This window comes from Coenobita brevimanus, chromosome 104 (assembly GCF_032717465.1).
Source record: "Coenobita brevimanus isolate Jiangsu-jjx chromosome 104, ASM3271746v2, whole genome shotgun sequence".
Lineage (NCBI taxonomy): Eukaryota > Metazoa > Arthropoda > Malacostraca > Decapoda > Coenobitidae > Coenobita > Coenobita brevimanus.
The window spans coordinates 45,191,333-45,210,385 of record NC_137057.1 but is presented as its reverse complement, the minus strand read 5'-3'; the positions used below and the strand labels follow the sequence as shown (position 1 = coordinate 45,210,385).

At 42.4% G+C, this 19,053-nt stretch overlaps 1 protein-coding gene across 3 annotated transcripts in view; it reads left to right on the top strand.

Moving 5' to 3' along the window:
* Cndp2 (Cytosolic non-specific dipeptidase 2) overlaps window positions 1–18,837 on the top strand; it is a 65,641-nt gene extending 46,804 nt beyond the window's left edge. Inside the window, exons 9-11 of one of the 3 annotated variants that reach the window (XM_080285104.1) lie at window positions 7,821–7,973; window positions 12,488–12,589; window positions 17,202–18,837. In XM_080285104.1, the coding sequence (XP_080141230.1) occupies window positions 7,821–7,973; window positions 12,488–12,589; window positions 17,202–17,246 (300 nt within the window). In that variant the 3' untranslated portion in view covers window positions 17,247–18,837. Of the gene's footprint in view, window positions 1–6,664; window positions 6,815–7,820; window positions 7,974–12,487; window positions 12,590–17,201 lie in introns of all 3 variants that reach the window. The other 2 variants (XM_080285105.1, XM_080285106.1) reach the window with 2 other exon arrangements.
* The last annotated feature ends 216 nt before the right edge of the window (window positions 18,838–19,053 follow it).

Here is a 19,053-nt window from a genome sequence, read left to right as displayed (position 1 = left end):
GAGCACAGGGAGTGGATAGGATTCGAAATAATGTGATTCGTGAAAGGTGTGGAGTGAGGAAGTCAGTGGACACCAGAATCAACGAGAGTGTACTGAGATGGTATGGTCATGTGGAAAGAATGGATAACAATAGAGTGGTGAAAAAGGTATATCTGAGCAAATCTGAAGCAGGGAGGAGGCAAGGTAGGCCAAGGAGAAGGTGGAGAGATATGATGAATGAGTGTGTGAGGAGGAGAGGTATGGAAGTCAGTGAGGCTAGGGGACTGACAAGATCGAGCTGGCTGGATGAATGTTGTGAGAAGAAGTGCATGATCAGGGATTTGGCACCCTTTTTTAATGTGACAACATTTGGATTGACTCTGTCGGATACGTTTACGTGAATCTACAGAATGTGGTGAATGTTTTTGGTGTATCAGATAGAGCCAGGATTCTGGGGGCTTGAATGATGAGTTAATGGAAGCATGGCCCATTGGATTGGGCAAACTTGGGCTCTCTGGACTTTGCTACTCCTCACCCTGCCCTTGGGTGGGAAAGGAGGTCCTGATGGTGATTATGATGATGATGATGATGATGACGATGACGATGATGATGACGATTATTATTATTATTATGCAGGTTGTACTCATATTGCAGACAAGTCATCATGGATTATGCAGTTTTTAAAATAATATTTTTTCTCTAAGTTATGTTAAAATGTATAAATGGTTCTATATAACATATTGTGGGTATTTCATCAGACAAGGTATCAAATGGTAACCCTTTGCAGAGTATGAGTCTGTATTACTGTTGAAAGTGATGGAGCTTGATGGGTCTTGAGGTTGTATTCTCTTAAGGTTGTATTCTTATGGGCTTCATATTCCATAAAATAGTTATATGCAGGATGAAGCTCAATAATGTAACCCCCAATCTATGAACTTATTAAAAAACAAACTTTGAAAAAAAGCCCACTCAACTTACAGACATGACAATGATTAGATGGATATGCAGTGCATCCTTGAATGCAAGGCCTGGCAGGGCCAGGATTGCAATTGAAAAGTTGAGATGAAGGATGGAACTTGAATGTATTGGCATTCCAATGAGGAAGGTAGATTAGATTGAGAATGCTTGGGCATGTTGAGAGGATATAAGATGATATCTTGGCATGGAAGGTGAGAGGTGTGAATGTCAAGAGTAGGGTTGTGAGAGGCAAACAAAGAGAGACCGAAGATGAGGTCATAGAATGACACCTCTGGAATAAGGGACTGAATTGGAAGGTTGCCAGAGATCAAGCAGCATGGAGATCCATCATTATGTGACCAAGGCTGACACTTGCAAGCTTGTTGGATTCGTTATAAACCAAATGAAGCAAAAACTGAAATATCATGCTACAGTTGTGTTGCTGCTTATGTGAGGGTTATATTCCCGAGGCCTCACATACAGTCAGCCCAGCCATTCGTGGGATCGCTACTCGTGGGTTCACATTTTGCAGAGGTTCTGGGAAATTATTTTGAAAATCCACAGGAAGATATTTCCTGTTTTTCCCACAGCACCAGCTGTTCCTGGTGGTTCATAAGTGAGTTTTTTGCATGTTGCCTGTGAGAAATACTGTCCAGTACAGTTAAACTGTGCATTTACCTGTGTATAGGCATGTGCTGGTTAGCACTGGGCATCAGCAGCACAAATCCCCTGCCCTTGTCTCACAGTAGCAGTTGTTCTTAGATGTTCATGAGTGATTTTTTGCTCTTTTTCAGTGAGAAATTGTCATATACAGTTTTACTGTATGTATTGCACTGTACTGTTACTATAGGCCTGTGCTGTTAAGCATAGGGCAGCAGACGCATTCGGTATTGCACCACTTAAATCTCCCGCCATTCACTCTAGGTATTGCATCATGCAGTAGTACAGTTCTCCTATTCGCAGTGAGAGCTTGCTTATGCTTGGCTCCTTGGGAAAGCGTCTGCCTATGCGTGATCTTTCTCCCTGTCCTATTGGTCGAACACGGAGGAGACCCAAGCATACTCTGCCTCACTCAATCCCTCAGTTCCTCTCAAGGATTAAGTATTCACGTTTGTTCAGCATGTGTTCAATGGCTGTCGACTGTAATAGTGCTACTCTGTCCACAAACCCTCTGAAAATGTGGGTCCAAAGCGTGCTGCTGAAGGTGCACCAGCTCGTGAGCCCAAGCAAAAGAAGTCTGTGATGTCACTTAAGAAGAAAGCAGAGTTGCGTGACATGCTGCGTGAGGGGTTGTGGGGCAGAGCTTTTGAGTGAACGAGAGCATGGTGTGCTATATTAAGAAAAATGAGAAGGCCATTCATGATGCTGTTGCTGCTAGTGTAAGTGCAAAAGTAGCAACAGCTGTGCATAACAAGAGATTAGTCCGCATGGAATCAGCCTTATGTGTGTGGATGGAGGACTGCCGCAGGAAAAATGTGGCACTGGTTAACATCCATCATCCACGGGAAATCACAGAGCTTTCATGCACGTTTTTCTCAGGAGGAATTGCAGCCTAGAAGCTCCTCTGAAGACCTGCAACCTGTACCAGAGTTTCAGGCAAGCAAGGAATGGTTTGACCACTTCAAGAGGCAGCACTCACTGAAGAACGTTTGGCTGTCTGGTGAGGCTGCATCCGCAAACCATGTGGCAGCCAAGGTATACCTGCCAGCGCTCAAGAAGAAGATAGAGGAGGGAGGTTACCGGCCTGCCAGGACCTACATCACACAGCAGGAAGCACAAGCTCCAGGATTCAAGACCGCAAAAGACCATGTCACCTTCCTGATGTGCTGCAACGTAGCTGGCCATGTGATCAAACCACCAAATCCTTGGGCAATGCACAACAGGAGCAGGAACATGTTTCCAGTGTAGTGGATGCCCAACAAAAAGGTCTGGATTACTAAGAAACTGTCTGGGGACTGGTTTCATGTTGTGTTTCATCCCCGAGGTCTGGAAGTACCTGAACGATCTGGGGCTGGAATTCAAGGTCCTGCTCATTCTTGACAACGCAGGTAGACACCTCGACAGTCTGCAGTGTGATGATGGGGATGTCCAGATTGAATTTCTGTCCCCCAGCACCACCTCCCTCATCCAGCCCCTGGACCAGGGTGTAATCTAGGCCTTCAAAGCCATTTGTACCTGCAGGTCCCTGCAACACTTTTGAGTTGATGGACAGCACTGAGGATTTAACTCTGCAGCAGTATTGGCAGGACTTGACCATTGCAAATATCCTCATGATCCTTCAGGAAGCCCTTTCAGACCTGAAGGAGACTGTGAATGCCTGCTGGAAGAACATCTGGCCAGAGTGAAGGAGCATTGTGGTGTGGATGTGGATGTGATAGGAAGCATTAGGAGAAACACACTGAGGTGGTTTGGCCGTATGGAGAGGATGGAAAGTGAGAGACTGATGAGGAGAGTGTACGTAAGTGAGGTGGAGGGGGGGAGAGGGAGGGGGAGGCCAAGGATGAGAAGGAGGGATGGAGTGGAGAGGTATATGAGAGAGGGGGGTTTGAGCTGGAAGCAGGGCAATGAAATGGCTGGGGACAGGGCAACATGGAGGTAATTTGTTTGTGGCCACCCCTTACAGGATTTAGGCATCTGGCAATAGAGAGATAGACATATTTATCATTAATGATATCATTGCTTTAATTTGTATCTGTATAATCTGGTATCTTACATATAATTGAGTTTTGGTAGGAATACAAAGTCAATTTGGTGCACGTTCAAACACGATGGGAATTGACCAATCACAGCCTGAGAGTGTCGCGCAGTAATACCAGTTCCACCTGTCCTTAGGTGGCAAAATCAGTGCGTCAGACTCACTGAAACCAACTATAGTGGTTGTCTCATGCATAAAGGTTCAAACCAGCAGGCAGCTGAATAAGGCAGAACTTCCCTCGGGTGTACATAATATACCTGTACATACTTGCATGCATACACAAATACGTACATGCATACACAAATACGTACATGCATACATAAATACATACACACATATGTACATACATGTGTGTGTGTGTGTATATATATATATATATATATATATATATATCTTATTTTCAGGCATAAAAGGTGCCCCTTTTTTCCCCCCAAAAAAATGTCCCAGAAAATCACCCTGTGCCTTATATGCTCAAGGTCAGGCTTTGGGTAGGTTTGGGCTACTGGCAAGTGGTAATTTCAGTGCTGCAGTAGGCCTACCGGTACTGTAAACGAACTCCAAACACTCCTTACAAAAACGTTTCCTAAATTTCTTTAGAATGATCAGCAACTAAATATTATAAGTTACAAATATAGTTATACATGTGTAATTATAATTGTAAATTACAAATATAGTTATTCAGTAAATATTAAGCAAACCTGTGTCGACAGCAGCTGTGCACTGTTGTTTGTTTGCATTAGAGGACAGCCATCAGTATTGCCCAAAAAAAAAAAAAAATGCTGGTGAGTTTTGGTGCAATATACAAATGCCGTGGGTATCTGTTGTAGTCATAAAATAAAATAAAAATAAAATATCTATTTGTACTATAAATATGATCTTTATTGTTCTGTGTTGATTGTTTTTACTTGCAGCTCATTATAATAAAAGATGTATTGTAATTCTCAAAAGTTTTAGGAAAAATAGCAATAAAAAATATAGATATTTAAACAAACATATTTCAGTCACTATGACGACTTAATAAACTAAATATTCAGCAGTATTTTTTCGTTACCGTAAGTTCTGATGACGCCAACACTTTCGCCACCATGTTTGTTTACAAATGACGGCACGTACTGCTTAAGCAGTGATGATAGCTTTGTATTAGGGGTGGTAGTTGGTAGTGTCAGCAGTGGAGATTGATAATATTAATGGTGATGATTGATAATTTTAGTGTTGTTGGTTGATAGAGGTTAGAGTTATTAACAGTGGCCAATACTGGTGATGATGGAGGTCAGTGGTGATATTTAGTAGTGTTAGGTAAGTACTGTAACTTAGCCTACCATGAAAGCTTACCAAATGGTGCCAGTCTAAATTTTCATGATTCCTGTACATGAAAATTTTATAACCAGCACATGAATGGTTATGTAGTGATATGTAAATGGGCTGAGCGCCGAAAATGTGAGACATTCAGCTAGGGGGTCTGGGGTTAGCTGCATTTTTTTATTGTTCCCAGGTTAGGCCTGCCAAAATTGGGATGCGCCTTATATGCCCGAAAATACGGTATATATATATATATATATATATATATATATATATATCTATATATATCTATATATATCTATATATATATATATATCTATATATATATATCTATATATATATATAGATATATATAGATATATATATATTAATATATCTATATATATATATATATATATATATATATATATATATATATATATATATATATATATATATGGAGCTTCTGTGGTACAGGGGTAAAGTGTGCATTGTCATACATGGAAGAACAAGGGTTTGCGCCCTGCCAGGGTAATAAACTTTGGGAGTGTTCTTCCAGCCACACACTGCTTTGGCGGACGTAAGGGGTGCTGTGGTTCAACCAGCGTCACATACTATAAAGTATGCTTGCACCCAGTCGGCTTGCGCGGGCCGATTACACTTGGTTCACAGACAGCACACACATCCAAAGCCACTCCAACACTGCAATTACACTTACAAGCACTTCTCACTCTACTGTACATACAATCTCTACCAGACAACCTAAGCCACTAGGTAGAGATACATAGGCTGTATTGTCCTCACTTTGGTCGGGATAAGCCAGTCCTGCAGTGGACTTTCTAACGGCTGACGATGATGATATGTATATATATATATATATATATATATATATATATATGTATATATATATATATAATATATATATGTATATACATATATACATATATATACATATATACATACATAAAAACTACTCCATACTTTCCCTTTAAGGAATGCCAGAATTAGGGTTGGCCATGATAAAGGTGATGTTCTGTGTGGTGTGGAAAATACCAAGTGCGGCAACTGACAATATACTGTTTGGACAAAGAAATCTAGGATGAGGAATAAGACTATAATGTGTGTAATAACTCCCAAGGTCAGTTGTACAGTAGTCACCCATGTACTAACTGTTTAAACTAATTACCCATACTAGTGAAAAACTTTGCAGTTGAATTGAGAGAATACTGTACAGTGTCAGATAAAGTCTGATGATTAGTTTGGTGTTAGTGAGCTTTCAGTAAATTGGAAGTTTTGGGATATACGGTATTTGCTTACAGTCTGATATATTCGGTATGAGGGTTTTACTGTCACTGTTTGTTACATCCATCATATAAATCAGTTGCTGTTGTCAGTGAAGGACATATGATGCATTGTCAGACCCAAACCACCCCCACATTCAGGCTGGGAGGAAAGCCATCCGCCTCACGTATGGGGTGGACGCAGACATGACGCGCGACGGCTGCTCCATATCCATCGCAGTTACAATGCAGGTGTGGGCTTATGCTCACCCACAGCTGTGGAGGTGCACTGTGTTGGGAGGATGTCGTGGGTAGGGTGTGGTGAACTCCTTACACTTCCACCCCCAAATTCTCACTCCCACTCCTCATTTCTCTCACACTCTGTAATTTTCTCACCCCCACGCCTGCACAGTGCACCCCAACTGACCAATACGTTAATCAAAACATAACTTCCATGCGCATATGTGATCCCCAGGCATCATACTACCACGGAGGTCGCTGTTGGCTGTCTGACCCCAACCATGTCAACTATGAAGCCGGGCGAAGGGCAACCAAGATGGTGTATGGGGTTGTCCCAGATATGACACGAGAGGGGGGATCCATCCCAGTTACACTTGTCCTGCAGGTAAACTAAACTGCTGGGTATTCATCAGGAAAATGCCAATTATTGCATTGGATAAAGCGGCAGCATTTGGATTAAGATGGGCGACTGGATAAGACTGTCTCTCAGCAGGTAAAGGTAAAAGTGTGACCACTTACGGATTGGTTCATGGCAGATGATGCCTTCTCCAGCAGTTGAGATAAAGGGTCAGGTTAAGGACGAGGCTGCATCATGAAAGTCAAATGATTGGATGAAGATGGACAACTGGACAGAGGCCAACGTTTGGATAAGGAAACGATTGGATAAATGTTGGCAGTTGGATACAGATCAACAGTTTAATAAATGGAGATGATTGGATAAGGCTACTTTCCATCAGGTAAAGGTGATGAATGAACTACACAGCATAACCGTGTGGGACCTTCGTGTAAGTGCTTGGTGTGTCACATATAGGCTCTTGACCCACTGCATTGGGTAAAGGCTTCTTGCAATTTTCTCATGGGCTTAGGAGGCTTTCTAGCACTTCGCCCTATGTTACGTATTTTACATATTTAAATGTCGTGTAATTTTTAACATTTAAGGCTTGACACAGGCTGTGTAAATGAAACAAGAATATCAAGTCTGCCATATGCAGGAATTAACTGGTAATGAGGAAGTGCTAGAAAGCTGTCTGAGCTGACAAGCATATGGACCATAGTGCATTGGTTTAAACAGGTTTGTCATGTTTAAGCCAGTGGGTATCAGTTACTGTTCCTGTGGTAGTGGGTTCAGTTGGACCTGATTGCGGTGGACTTCAGAATACAGGTTGCTTTTGCTGGATGCTGCAAGGGAGCTTTTTCTGAGGTTTGTTGAAGGATTGTTTGTGTTGTGAGAGTGAGATACAGGAAATGGGCAAGTGTGTTGTGGGAGGGGGTTGCATTACTGTGAGGGCAGAAGATAATGCTCCAGAATTGAGTTTTGTGATGGTCTGAAGCAAAGGGTGGTGATAGTCACAGAAATCTGGGTAAGTGCATCAGTTGGTGGATTATTACAGGTGATAGAGCTGGAAGGCAGTTCACCAGCCTGGTTAGTGGATACCAACAGTGAGAACTTCTTGGCTGGGAAGCGCGCCACTGGGTTAGTATACGGGGTAGAGCCTGATTTGACCAGGGAGGGTGGCTCCATACCCATCACGATCACATTCCAGGTAAGGTGTAAATAAAGTCTTTAAATGGAACCTTCTCACTTCCACCACCACCACTACCACCACCACCATGCCTCTCACACAGACACACACACCACTGTTGAGTAAGTGTCATGTCCTATGCTGTTCTATTCAGTTGTATTATGGTGGCATTCCCTATGCTTATATTTATTATTTTTCTTTTTAAGAGGATGGAGGCTTTCATCATCTGAACACAGGCATCTAGCAGCAGCCATAGTTAGATTCAGTACAGTACAGTATATACTTGATTTCTGCATGATTATTTACATTTCATTTTATTCAGATTAATGTATGATGAATTTATTCAGGTTTGGGGAGGTTCCTGGGTTGCATTGGTTAAAAACTCCCTAGTCAGCCTTCCAGCCCAAAGATATACTTCTTTTTCTTTTCCTGTCTATTACTGAATAATTTTATTCAGCTTAAAAATCAAGTTGGGGGTTCAGTTAATTGTTGTCCAGCCTTGTAAGGGATCAGTGAAGATCAACAGCCACTATACCATATATATAACAGGTAGATGCTTTAATGAGTTATTAAAGTATTTGGTAGTAATGAGAATATAATACCCAAGCTTTTCACATAAAGAAGCTGCCTGTATTGTCTGTTAAATTGTTGTATAAAAAAAATTGCTTTGAAGCTATCAGTGGACATTGTTGTGTATATAACTTTCAGCTTCCAGCCAGAGTAACCCTCATCCCAGAGTTAGTAATGTCTTTGTTTTAATAACTTGTTTTTTGCCTTGGTTTCGAGACTTCAAACCGAAACATGAGTGCAGTCTGAAAGGTGTCTTCTGTAGTTATTAAAGTAAATTTCATGAGACTTCCTATTCCCATATTGCGTGGGATCAGCCACTTTCTATGCCATTTTTATAGTGAGGAAAATGACTCTCTGGTAGTCATCTGTCAGCTTCTCATAGTAGCCCTATACATCAAGGGTAATCTTGGGCCCCAAACACAATATACAGTATATGCATGGTTTGCCGCCTATACAGTACAAGTCCAAGATATACATGTGGATCTGTTCATTGAACTTCTTGCAGAGAAAGGATCCACATCATTTGCACTACACTTGCAAATGCCACAGCACATGGGTGTATGACAGGTGCAACAAATCCACAAACTCTCCTCCTGTCACACCACACAACTCCCCCACCCCCTTCAGTAACTCTCCCACTCACTCAGCCAGACATCACAACTCAGTCCCTGCACTTAAGCATTACACCTACAACACAAACTGGATGCATACTGCCTTGAACATACATAAGTATACTACAACTAATCCCTCCCGTCCGGGTGGCATGTATACATGATGACCTGGGGACATCTGGGTGGCATGTATACATGATCTAGTGTTTTGTAGTATTACAGTATTGTTATTGTATTATTATTATTATGATTATTGCATCATATTATAATAGTATATTATACTATAATTTTATATTGTAGATTTAGCTGAGAAATTATGGTTTAATTAATGGTGATTTTTAAGAAAAACACCTGCTGGTGGTTTGGGTGGTGAAAACAACTCCCAGATGTGATGGGCTAAGTTTCGACAGCCACCTGCAAAAAAACATCACAAATGGAACATTTCCTTAATGACCATGACACACAGAGCACTTCTACAAGAAGTAAAACTGACTTAAAAGGTATACATAACAGACCTGCAAATTAAACACTAATCACACGTATGCTCAGACAGAGCTGAGGGCCACAGAGGAGGCCTCATTACATACGTTCGCCCATCAGTCCATGGTGGTACTGTAGGTGGGGATGCCAATCATCAACTCACATGATGTAGTGCTGCCAACTTCTTTCTTCATGTCTTATTCTTTTCCTGTGTCTGTCCTCTTCTCATCCTACTTCACCCATCCTTCCTGTCCCTATTTATTACTTTTCTTTCCACTTCAGGTGGTGCTACACTGAGTGACAAGCCAAATGGTTTCTATTAACTTAGGAAACCATTTGCAATGGTGTATGGTAACCATATAGCCAAATAATGGGGTGACATGTGCCTGCTGTGATGTCCCAGTTTACTGGGTGGAGAGATGCCTCACTGTGGCGAGGTGATATCAGCCACGTAGGAGCAACAATTATCTGAACAAGACAGGTCTGCAGGGGCCACTACAAAGGCACAACACAAAAAACACAATCGCTTTTCCAGAATTACACAACATAAATGTAGTCACTCTTTGTCAGATCTTAAGACAAACAAGAAATCAACGTTTTTAACATTTACATTCCCCATGACACTTCCCACACAGTACCAGCACAATAAAGAAGCTCAGCTTCTCCCCATAACATAGACACCTGACTCGATTGCTGGGGACTTCTACCCCAAAGAATGTTGCCTGGTGCAAACACAATCAAAACAACCTCCGAGGCCTCAACATTGCACCCCACTATCCAACCTCACAGTGTATTCTGTGACTTCATTTTCGTTCGTTTTCGTTTTTAAAGGCTCCAACATGCTTGCATGTGTCGGCCTTGGTCACCTAATGGCGGCTCTCCACGCTGCACGATCCATTGCAGCCTCCCTGTTCAGTCCCTTAACCCTAAGGTCACACTTAATGACCTCGTCACATGTCTTTCTCGGTCTACCCCTCATAACCCCACCCCCAATATTAACACTTCTCACCTTCCTCACCCAATTATCATCCCCCATCCTCTCCACATATCCAAACCATCTCAATCTACCACTCGTCATCACAACACCAATACACTCCAGTCCCATCCTACCTCTCAACTCTTCCATTGTAAACCCAGCCCCTCCAGGCCTTGGACGCAGGGACGCACTGCACATCCACCTAATCATTGTCATTTCTGTACGTCTGAGCTGGCGAATATCTTCCTCCTTCACTGCCCAGGTCTCACTACCATACAGCATTACACTCCTAACACATGCTGCATACAAAGACCCCTTAGCACGTAGGGAGAGCCCTCTCAATGTCAGGAGAGGCAAGAGCTCCCTGAACTTCTTCCAACCACTTCTCACCCTAGCCACAGAGCTAACTCCAGCCCCTCCTCCAGCACACAACATGTCTCCCAAATAACAAAAGTCTTCCACACACTCAAGAGATTCACCAGCAAGTTCAATCCTTTCACGTCTGACAATCTCCACTTGCTCACCCCGACACGCCGTACACATAAAATCAGCATTATCTCGCAGTCTACCTCTGATACCACTACATCTCTTATGCACCCATTTATCACACACACCGCACAAGATGGAATTACTTCCCACGCCCTTGTGGCAGACTGCACATGGCCACTCTCCCTCATCTTTGACAGTACCGCCACCAGCCCTAGATATCATCACTTTTGTTTTATCTGCATTTACCCTTAAACCCTTTTGCCCCATACCATCTCTCCACTTCCTAAACCTTTCCTCCGCCTCCCTTTCGTTCTCTGCAATCAACACCAAATCATCAGCATACAACAACTCCCACGGGAGTCCATTTCTAAAGTCACGTGAAAGGGCTTCAAGTACCATGATAGACAACATGAGACTCAAGACTTACCCCTGATGCACACCAACATTCACGGAAAACTCATCACTCAAATCTCCATTCACTCTCACCTGGGTGTGAGCACCCACATACATGGCCATAACCACCCTAACCAGCCACTCCTCCAAGCCAAGCTTTCTCATTGCCCACTTCACCACCTCTCTAGGGACTCTGTCAAAGGCCTTTTCCAAATCAACAAAAACAAAATGAAGATCCCTTCTCCTACCAATATATTTTTCCTGAAGCTGTCGAACAATGAATATGGCATCAGTGGTCCCCCTACCTGGCATAAACCCAAACTGCATCTCATCAGTATTCACTCTTTCTCTAATCATACCTTCTAAAACTCTCTCCATTACCTTCATTATCTGATCTAAAAGATTTATACCTCTATAATTTCTTCTTTCCAGGGCATCACCCTTCCCTTTATACACATTTACAATTACACTCTTCAGCCAATCATCTGGGACAACACACTCATAAATAATCCTGTTTATCGGGTCAGTGACTAACCTCACCCCTATATCGCCTGAGGCCTTCTACATTTCGGCAGTCAACCCAGACACACCTGCTGCCTTCATCACCCTCATCCTGCCTATTGCCTCACTCACAGTAGCAGTATCAATCAAAGGCCAAGGGCCAGACACTGGATCTGCTGGCTCCAAACCTTCCCTGTCCCAGTCAAACTCCTCATTCAACAACCAGTTATAATGCTCTCTCCATGCATCTTTAATATCCTCACTGTTAACCACTACCCTTCCTTCATCATTCTTCACACTCTGCTCACCTATAATATTCCGATTATCCCTCTTCACCTGACCTGCCACCCTAAATATCATATTTTTCCTTTCCCCATGATTTAGGTTATCAAGTAATTGTCTCTGTGACTTCATTCATTATTATGATTATTATAATTTTTTCTGTGATTTAGTTGCAAAAAAGGATGTAAAAAGGAAACATACTACAAGAACTTATATTTGGTGTTATGTTACAGGAGGTGACAGGGAAGAACGTGATGTTGCTGCCAATGGGTGCCTGTGATGACGGGGCACACTCTCAGAATGAGAAGATCGACATCCGCAACTACATTGAGGGCGTGAGTTTTTTTTTTTTTTTTTTTTTTTTTTTTTTTTTTAATGTGAGGAAGAAGGAACCAAAGGCCATGAGCCCGCAGTGACAGTTCCGTCCAAGAGAAAAACAAAATACAACAGAGAGCCAAATTCAAGATCCGATCATTTTGAGATGCCTGGACACACTACGTTTGAAAGACTGGAGATCATAGGCAGGAGGAAATACAGACAGAGGGAGACAGTTCCAGAGCTGACCTGTTGCATAAATGAAAGAATGGGAGTAACGGTTAACTCTTGCATTAGAGAGTTGGACAGAAAAGGGATGAGAGTTTGCTGCCAGACGGGTGCTACGCGCCCGTCGTAGAGGTGGAGGAATGCAAGCAGACAGTTCAGAGGAGCAGTGACCATTAAAGTAGCGATAGAAAAGAGATAAAGATGCAACAGTGCGGCGAAGAGACAGAGGTTGAAGGGAGTCAGTAAGAGGAGGAGAGTTAATGAGACGAAAAGCCTTTGACTCCACCCTATTGAGAAGAACTGTATGTGGGGAGCCTCCCCACACATGAGAGTTGTACTCCACACAGGGGCAGATGAAACCCCTGTATAGAGTCAACAATTGTGCAGGGGTAAAGAAAGAGCGGAGTCGGCTTAGTACACCTAATCTCTTGGAAGCAGATTTTACAAGAGATGTAATATGATCTTTCCAAGATAAGTCCCGAGTAAATGAAACCCCGAGCAAGTTCAAGGATGATGCAGGATTAAGCTGAATATTATTAAATGTTAGTGTGTATACCTGTGGAAGATTTTGTTGGGCTGATAGGTGTAAAAACTGAGTTTTTGATGCATTAAAAACAACCAGATTATTTTTTACCCCAGTCAGAGATACGAGCCAAGTCAGACATTAGGTGTGCTATAGCCTCATCCCTTGTTTGTTGAAGTGAATGGTGAGATAGACTTTGCGGGAACCAAATGGAATGGTGAAGGGTGGAGTCATCAGCGTATGAGTGGATAGAGTTAGATGTACAGCTTAGAAGGTCATTGATGATTAAAAGGAAGAGAGTTGGTCATAGGACAGAGCCCTGAAGAGCACCACTGTTGATAGATTGAGGAGAAGAACGATGGCCATCTATAACAGCACCTATAGAACGACCAGAAAGGAAGCTAGAGATGAAGGCACAGATAGAAGGATAGAAACATAAGAGGGCAGTTTTGGAAATTAAAGATTTATGCCAGACTTGATTGAAAGCCTTAGAGATGTCAAGTGCAATGGCAAAGCTTTTGCCAAAGTCCCGAAAGGAGGATGACCAGGAGTCTGAAAGGTAGGTGAGAAGATCGCCAGTGAAGCGTCCCTGACAGAATCCATACTGATGATCAGAAAGAAGGTTGTGATAGGAAAGATGCTTTAAAATTTTTCTATTAAGAATTGACTCGAAAACTTTTGAGACAGGATGTTAAAGCAATTGGACGATAGTTAGAAGATTGGGAATGGTCACCCTTCTTTGGGACTGGCTGAATGAGAGCAAACTTCTAGCAAGAAGGAAAGGTACAAGTTGATAGACAAAGGCGAAAGAGTTTGCCTAGGCAGGGTGTAAGCGCAGAAGCACAGTTCTTGAGAACAACAGGAGGGACTCCATCAGGCCCATATGCCTCATTAGTACTGAGGCCTGTGATGGCAGAAAATACATCAGCTGAAGAAATTTTAATGTCAGCCATGAGGAAATCAGAGGGGGGAAGTGAGGGAGGAACAGCACCGGAATCGTTTAAGGTGGAATTGGAGGAGAAAGTCTGAGCGAAGAGATCTGCTTTATCAGTAGAAGAAATAGCTACAGAACCATCAGAGTAGAAGAGAGGAGGGAAGGATGATGAGGTAAAGTTATTAGAAAGGTTTTTGGCAAGATGCCAGAAGGAGTGGGAAGAATTTGAGTTGGAGAGTTGAGAGCATTTAGTACTGATGAAATTATTTTTAGAGCGAAGAACAGACTTAGCACGATTCCGGGCAGAAACATAAAAAAGATGTGATTCAGGGGTGGGTTGGCTCTGGTACCTTTTATAGGCCCTCTCCTTGTTGCGGACAGCATTAGAACAAGCGTGATTAAACCAAGGCTTTCATGCGTTGGTCAAAGGATATGAGAAAGGAATGTATGCTTCCATGCCCGAGAGAATAACCTCCGTAATGCACAAAGCACACTCAGATGGCTCCCAGCCATGGAAGCAATAATCATTCCAGGGAAAATCAAAGAAGTAGTACCAGAGGGCCTCCCAATCCGCAGCTCCAAAATGCCACAGATGATGTTTCTTTGGAGGGTCCACAGGCCATACCAGAGCGATAGGACAGGTTAAGGTGATAAGGTTGTGATCGGAGGAGCCCAACGGAGAGAAAAGATTAACAGTGTAAGCAGAAGGACTAGTTGTAAGGAAAAAGTATGTTGGAGCTCGCTCCAAGGCGGTCAGGGATACCAGTGGGGTGCTGTACAAGCTGATCTAGGTCATTAAGGATAGAAAAGGCGTAGGCTTGTTCACCAGGTGGATCAGTGAAAGGATCATCTTTGATTTAATAATCTTAAGGAATATATAGGTAGTCCTTGGGCAGTATGCATAATAGATGGTTAGTATCTTCTCTAATTCCCTTGAACATTATACACAGTATATACTGTATATAAATAGATATAGTTAGGTACCAGGTTTTGCAGCATCCAGATTGGTGAAACTGCTCTTTGGCGCGGTAGCCATCAGTTATTCCTGTGATTGCACATTCATGACTAAAAAACAACTGTCGCCCCCTCCAGCAGCACAAGTTTTGGATTCTTTCCACAGTGATGCCAGTGCCAACACTCAGTTTCGGCCTGTTTCTCGCACGTGTTCAGTGCGTCCGCAAGTTGAGTGTTACACTCTTGCATCCTTGATTAGTAATTGACGGAAATATGTCATCTTGTGCTTGAAGTGGAGCTGGAGGTGGACTGGATGATAGTGGAAATGGGCACAACAAGAAAGGAGTGGTGGTGATAGAGATGGTGTTGGAGGCAGCGGTGGGGCCCACTAGCCCTACCCAAAACCTTGCATACCCCTCTAGCATCGAGTCCATTAAGACTTTCACCCTGATCTTTGTGCTGAGTGTTATGTTTGAATGGAGGGAGTGTGTTTGTTACATATGTAAGTAATATTTCTAATACATACAGTATGTAAGTGTATTTTATGATGTTTTATGTTTTACTGCTGATGTTACTTTATGATTAATGTGTTAATAGCAACATTTCAATTAATTTTTGGACATATTTAAAGTAGGAAATATACTAAGGGGGTGAGTTTTCTTACAGGCCCAGTATCTATTAGCTTATTTCCCATAAAGTCAGTGCTCCAACTTTGGCGGCACTTATCATGGTGTCTGTTAGGTGCAAAACCTGGTGCCATAGTGTACATAATCTTTCATTTTATATTCTTGAGCAGTATATGTAATGTGTTATTTTGGTCAGCACAATGTATGAGAAGTATGTAAACAACAGATGTTGTGGAGAAAAAAGTTTTGATGCAACTTCCTCTAGTGTCATTTAGTGTCATTTGTAATGACCTCCGTAAGCCTCCCCAAACCTTCCACAACATGGCCTTAAAAGTACCAAGCATTCATGTGAAAACCGAGCAACACAGTGGTAAACACATGTATAAACACATTTATTGTACTTAACCCCCTAGATGCTGGGCTATTTATACCACCATCGTCCCTTCAGTGTGGCAAATTTTCCCAAAGCTGCTCGTTTTCAAACCTTAATATCTTGGAAAGTATAACAGTTAGGGAAACAGATTACAAACCATATAACTCTTCTTCTTGCGAATAAAAGCATCCCCAGTTTGTAGTTGGTCGCGTTGATGAGTAAGGACGAGAAGCAGCTAAGTAAATTTTGGTGCGCAAGGCAGGATGTACCTGGTGTTCGTGCATGTGCCCCAACTTTGGCTTCTCTCTCAGCATGATAAATTCTCCATTACTAGATAAACCAGACACAGTTGTATCCAAGGCACACCCTATGGCAATATCACTGAGCCCTTTCTTAGTATCCTTGGAAAGAGGCTTGGCAGGGGTTGATGAGGGAAGAGGTCCACATGAAGCGGGAACGGAATCAGACAAGAGGTTTAAGAAAACATCATCGTGCACCTGGCAAAGTCACAGAGACAACTGAGGTATGCTTTCCTTGGGTGGTGGGAGTCTATCCCTACCCATTGGTGACAAGATCAAGTGGCAACCACTTCAAATTGTGGTGTGAAAACACTTGCAGTTATATACGACACCTGTCGTCCCAGGCCCCCCAATTTTGCGTCGGATATAACCGTCCCTCAGCGGCTAAGGGTTAAACTGTGTTGTAGATGGGCTTGGTGTCAGGGAGGAAATTTCAGGGAGGAGGAGGAGGTATGCAATGGAACTCGTGTGCAGTCACTTGCCATTTGCTGTGGGGTGGAAAGGCACATTGTCATATTTGGCCATTCGGGGACCAGCTTCATGATTTACGTGTGTTCTACTGGCATCATGCAAACATTGTGTTCTGCTGGCTTTAACTGGTCAACAGCTGTTTGCAATGTGAACCATGCTGTGGAAATGTGAGTCACAGAAGGAATGTCTGTTGTTGGATCTAATTCTTCCCTCTTTTGTTACAGACTAAACTCCTTGCAGCCTACCTACACCAGCTGGCTGAAGTCTGAGGTGAAAAGAGAAGGTGAACCAAGAGAGGCTGTGAGGGAAGGGTCTCAAACAACTTGGCTTTGTGTAACTTTCCTCTTGTGATACCTTGTGAATCAACTAAGCCAACCTTGTACAAGCCACATTATTCCATGGATTAAATTTTATGGTATATAAAGACTGTGTTCTCTTGTTTACTGTATTCATTTTCCTTTTTTTGGATTCCATTCACCCCATTTTATTGGTGAGAAGTAGATGACAATACAGCGCAAGGTTGTATTCTCATGAGATTAGGAAGTTTTCTTGCTGCTTGTCTTGAATTGTTAGTGCTTATTACACATTATTCTTTTGTATGTTATTGAGTTCATTTGTATATTTGCATAGACTATAATATACTATGTGAATATAACAACATTTTTTATCAGGTGCAGATATAAAATGGTAAGGAAGAGGTGTTAGTGATTCTCATAACCAATGAGAATATGATACATGATGGCACCCCTTATTTACATTTGTGTATGGATATTGGGGAAGAAGGAAAGTGTGTATCCAAGACTCTGCTCAACCATGGTTTTTTTGATTTCATTTATTTTCTATGTATCACAAATTCTTTACAAACACTTGTACACTAAGTTCTCTCGCTTTTTTTTTTTACATACTTTTTTTTATATTGTGTTGACAGACTCAAAAATTGTTAAAGCCCCACTTCTGTGTATGAAGCTGATTTGCCAGTTTACCCCAATTTACAGTACCTATTATTTGGAAAACTTTGCCATATTTTTGTAAGCGTTAAAAGAAATGCTCCAAGATGGTTTAGCCACATGGAGAGGATAGAGAATGAGAGACTGACACGAAAAGTAAATGCAAGTGAAGTGGAGAGGGAGAGGGAGATCAGGGATGAGATGGAGTTGAGCGTTGAGTGTGAGTTGGAGGGAGAACAGCCAAGTGGCAGCAAACAGGGCTACATGGAGATCTGTTATTTGGCCACCTCTTGGGGGATTATGGCATCTGGCTACAGAGAGAGAGAGAGGTAGATTTTTGGCTCGCGATCCCGACATAGCGAGGACTTGATACCAACATTTTACCAGAGCTTCCTTCTTAACCACAACACAGTAACCCACATTATACCAGAGGTCGCTTCATACACACAGCACACTTACGCATAGCCTATGCACTTCAGGACAACTGTTGCTGTATAAACCTCATGCACAGTATCATGCAATTCAGCATACATCGTGAAACTGAAAACTTGCCACATTATGCCTTCTGTATATCATGTCACATCTCACAACGTGTTATCACAAGCATAAGAACAGTCCTAAATTACATCTACCTGTACCTGAGAATCTGCTGCACACTATAAGAAATACTTTATACAGAATATGCAGTCCATTTAGAAGAAGCTTATGCACAAGCAATCATATTGTATCATTTATCAAGGCTCCAACATGTATTCAACAACCTTAGTCACCTAAGGGCAGCTGTCCATGCTGCTTGATCTCTGGCAGCTTCCATATTCAGTCCTTTATTCCTCACATCACACTCTTAAGGGCTTTTCCCAGGTCTTTTCGTTCTGCCTTTCGCAGTCCTACCCCCAACATTCTCACTTCTCACTTTCCACACCCAATTTTCATTCTCCATCCTCTCCACATGCCCAAACCATTTAAATATGCCCTTCATCATGTCAGCACCAGTACACTCCGATCCCATCCTTCCTCTTAACTCTTCAGTCAAAAACCTAGCTCTTCCAGGCCTCGCATTCAAAGACACACTACAGTACACATCCATCTCATTGTTGTCATTTCCAGACGTTTGAGCCTACGAATATGG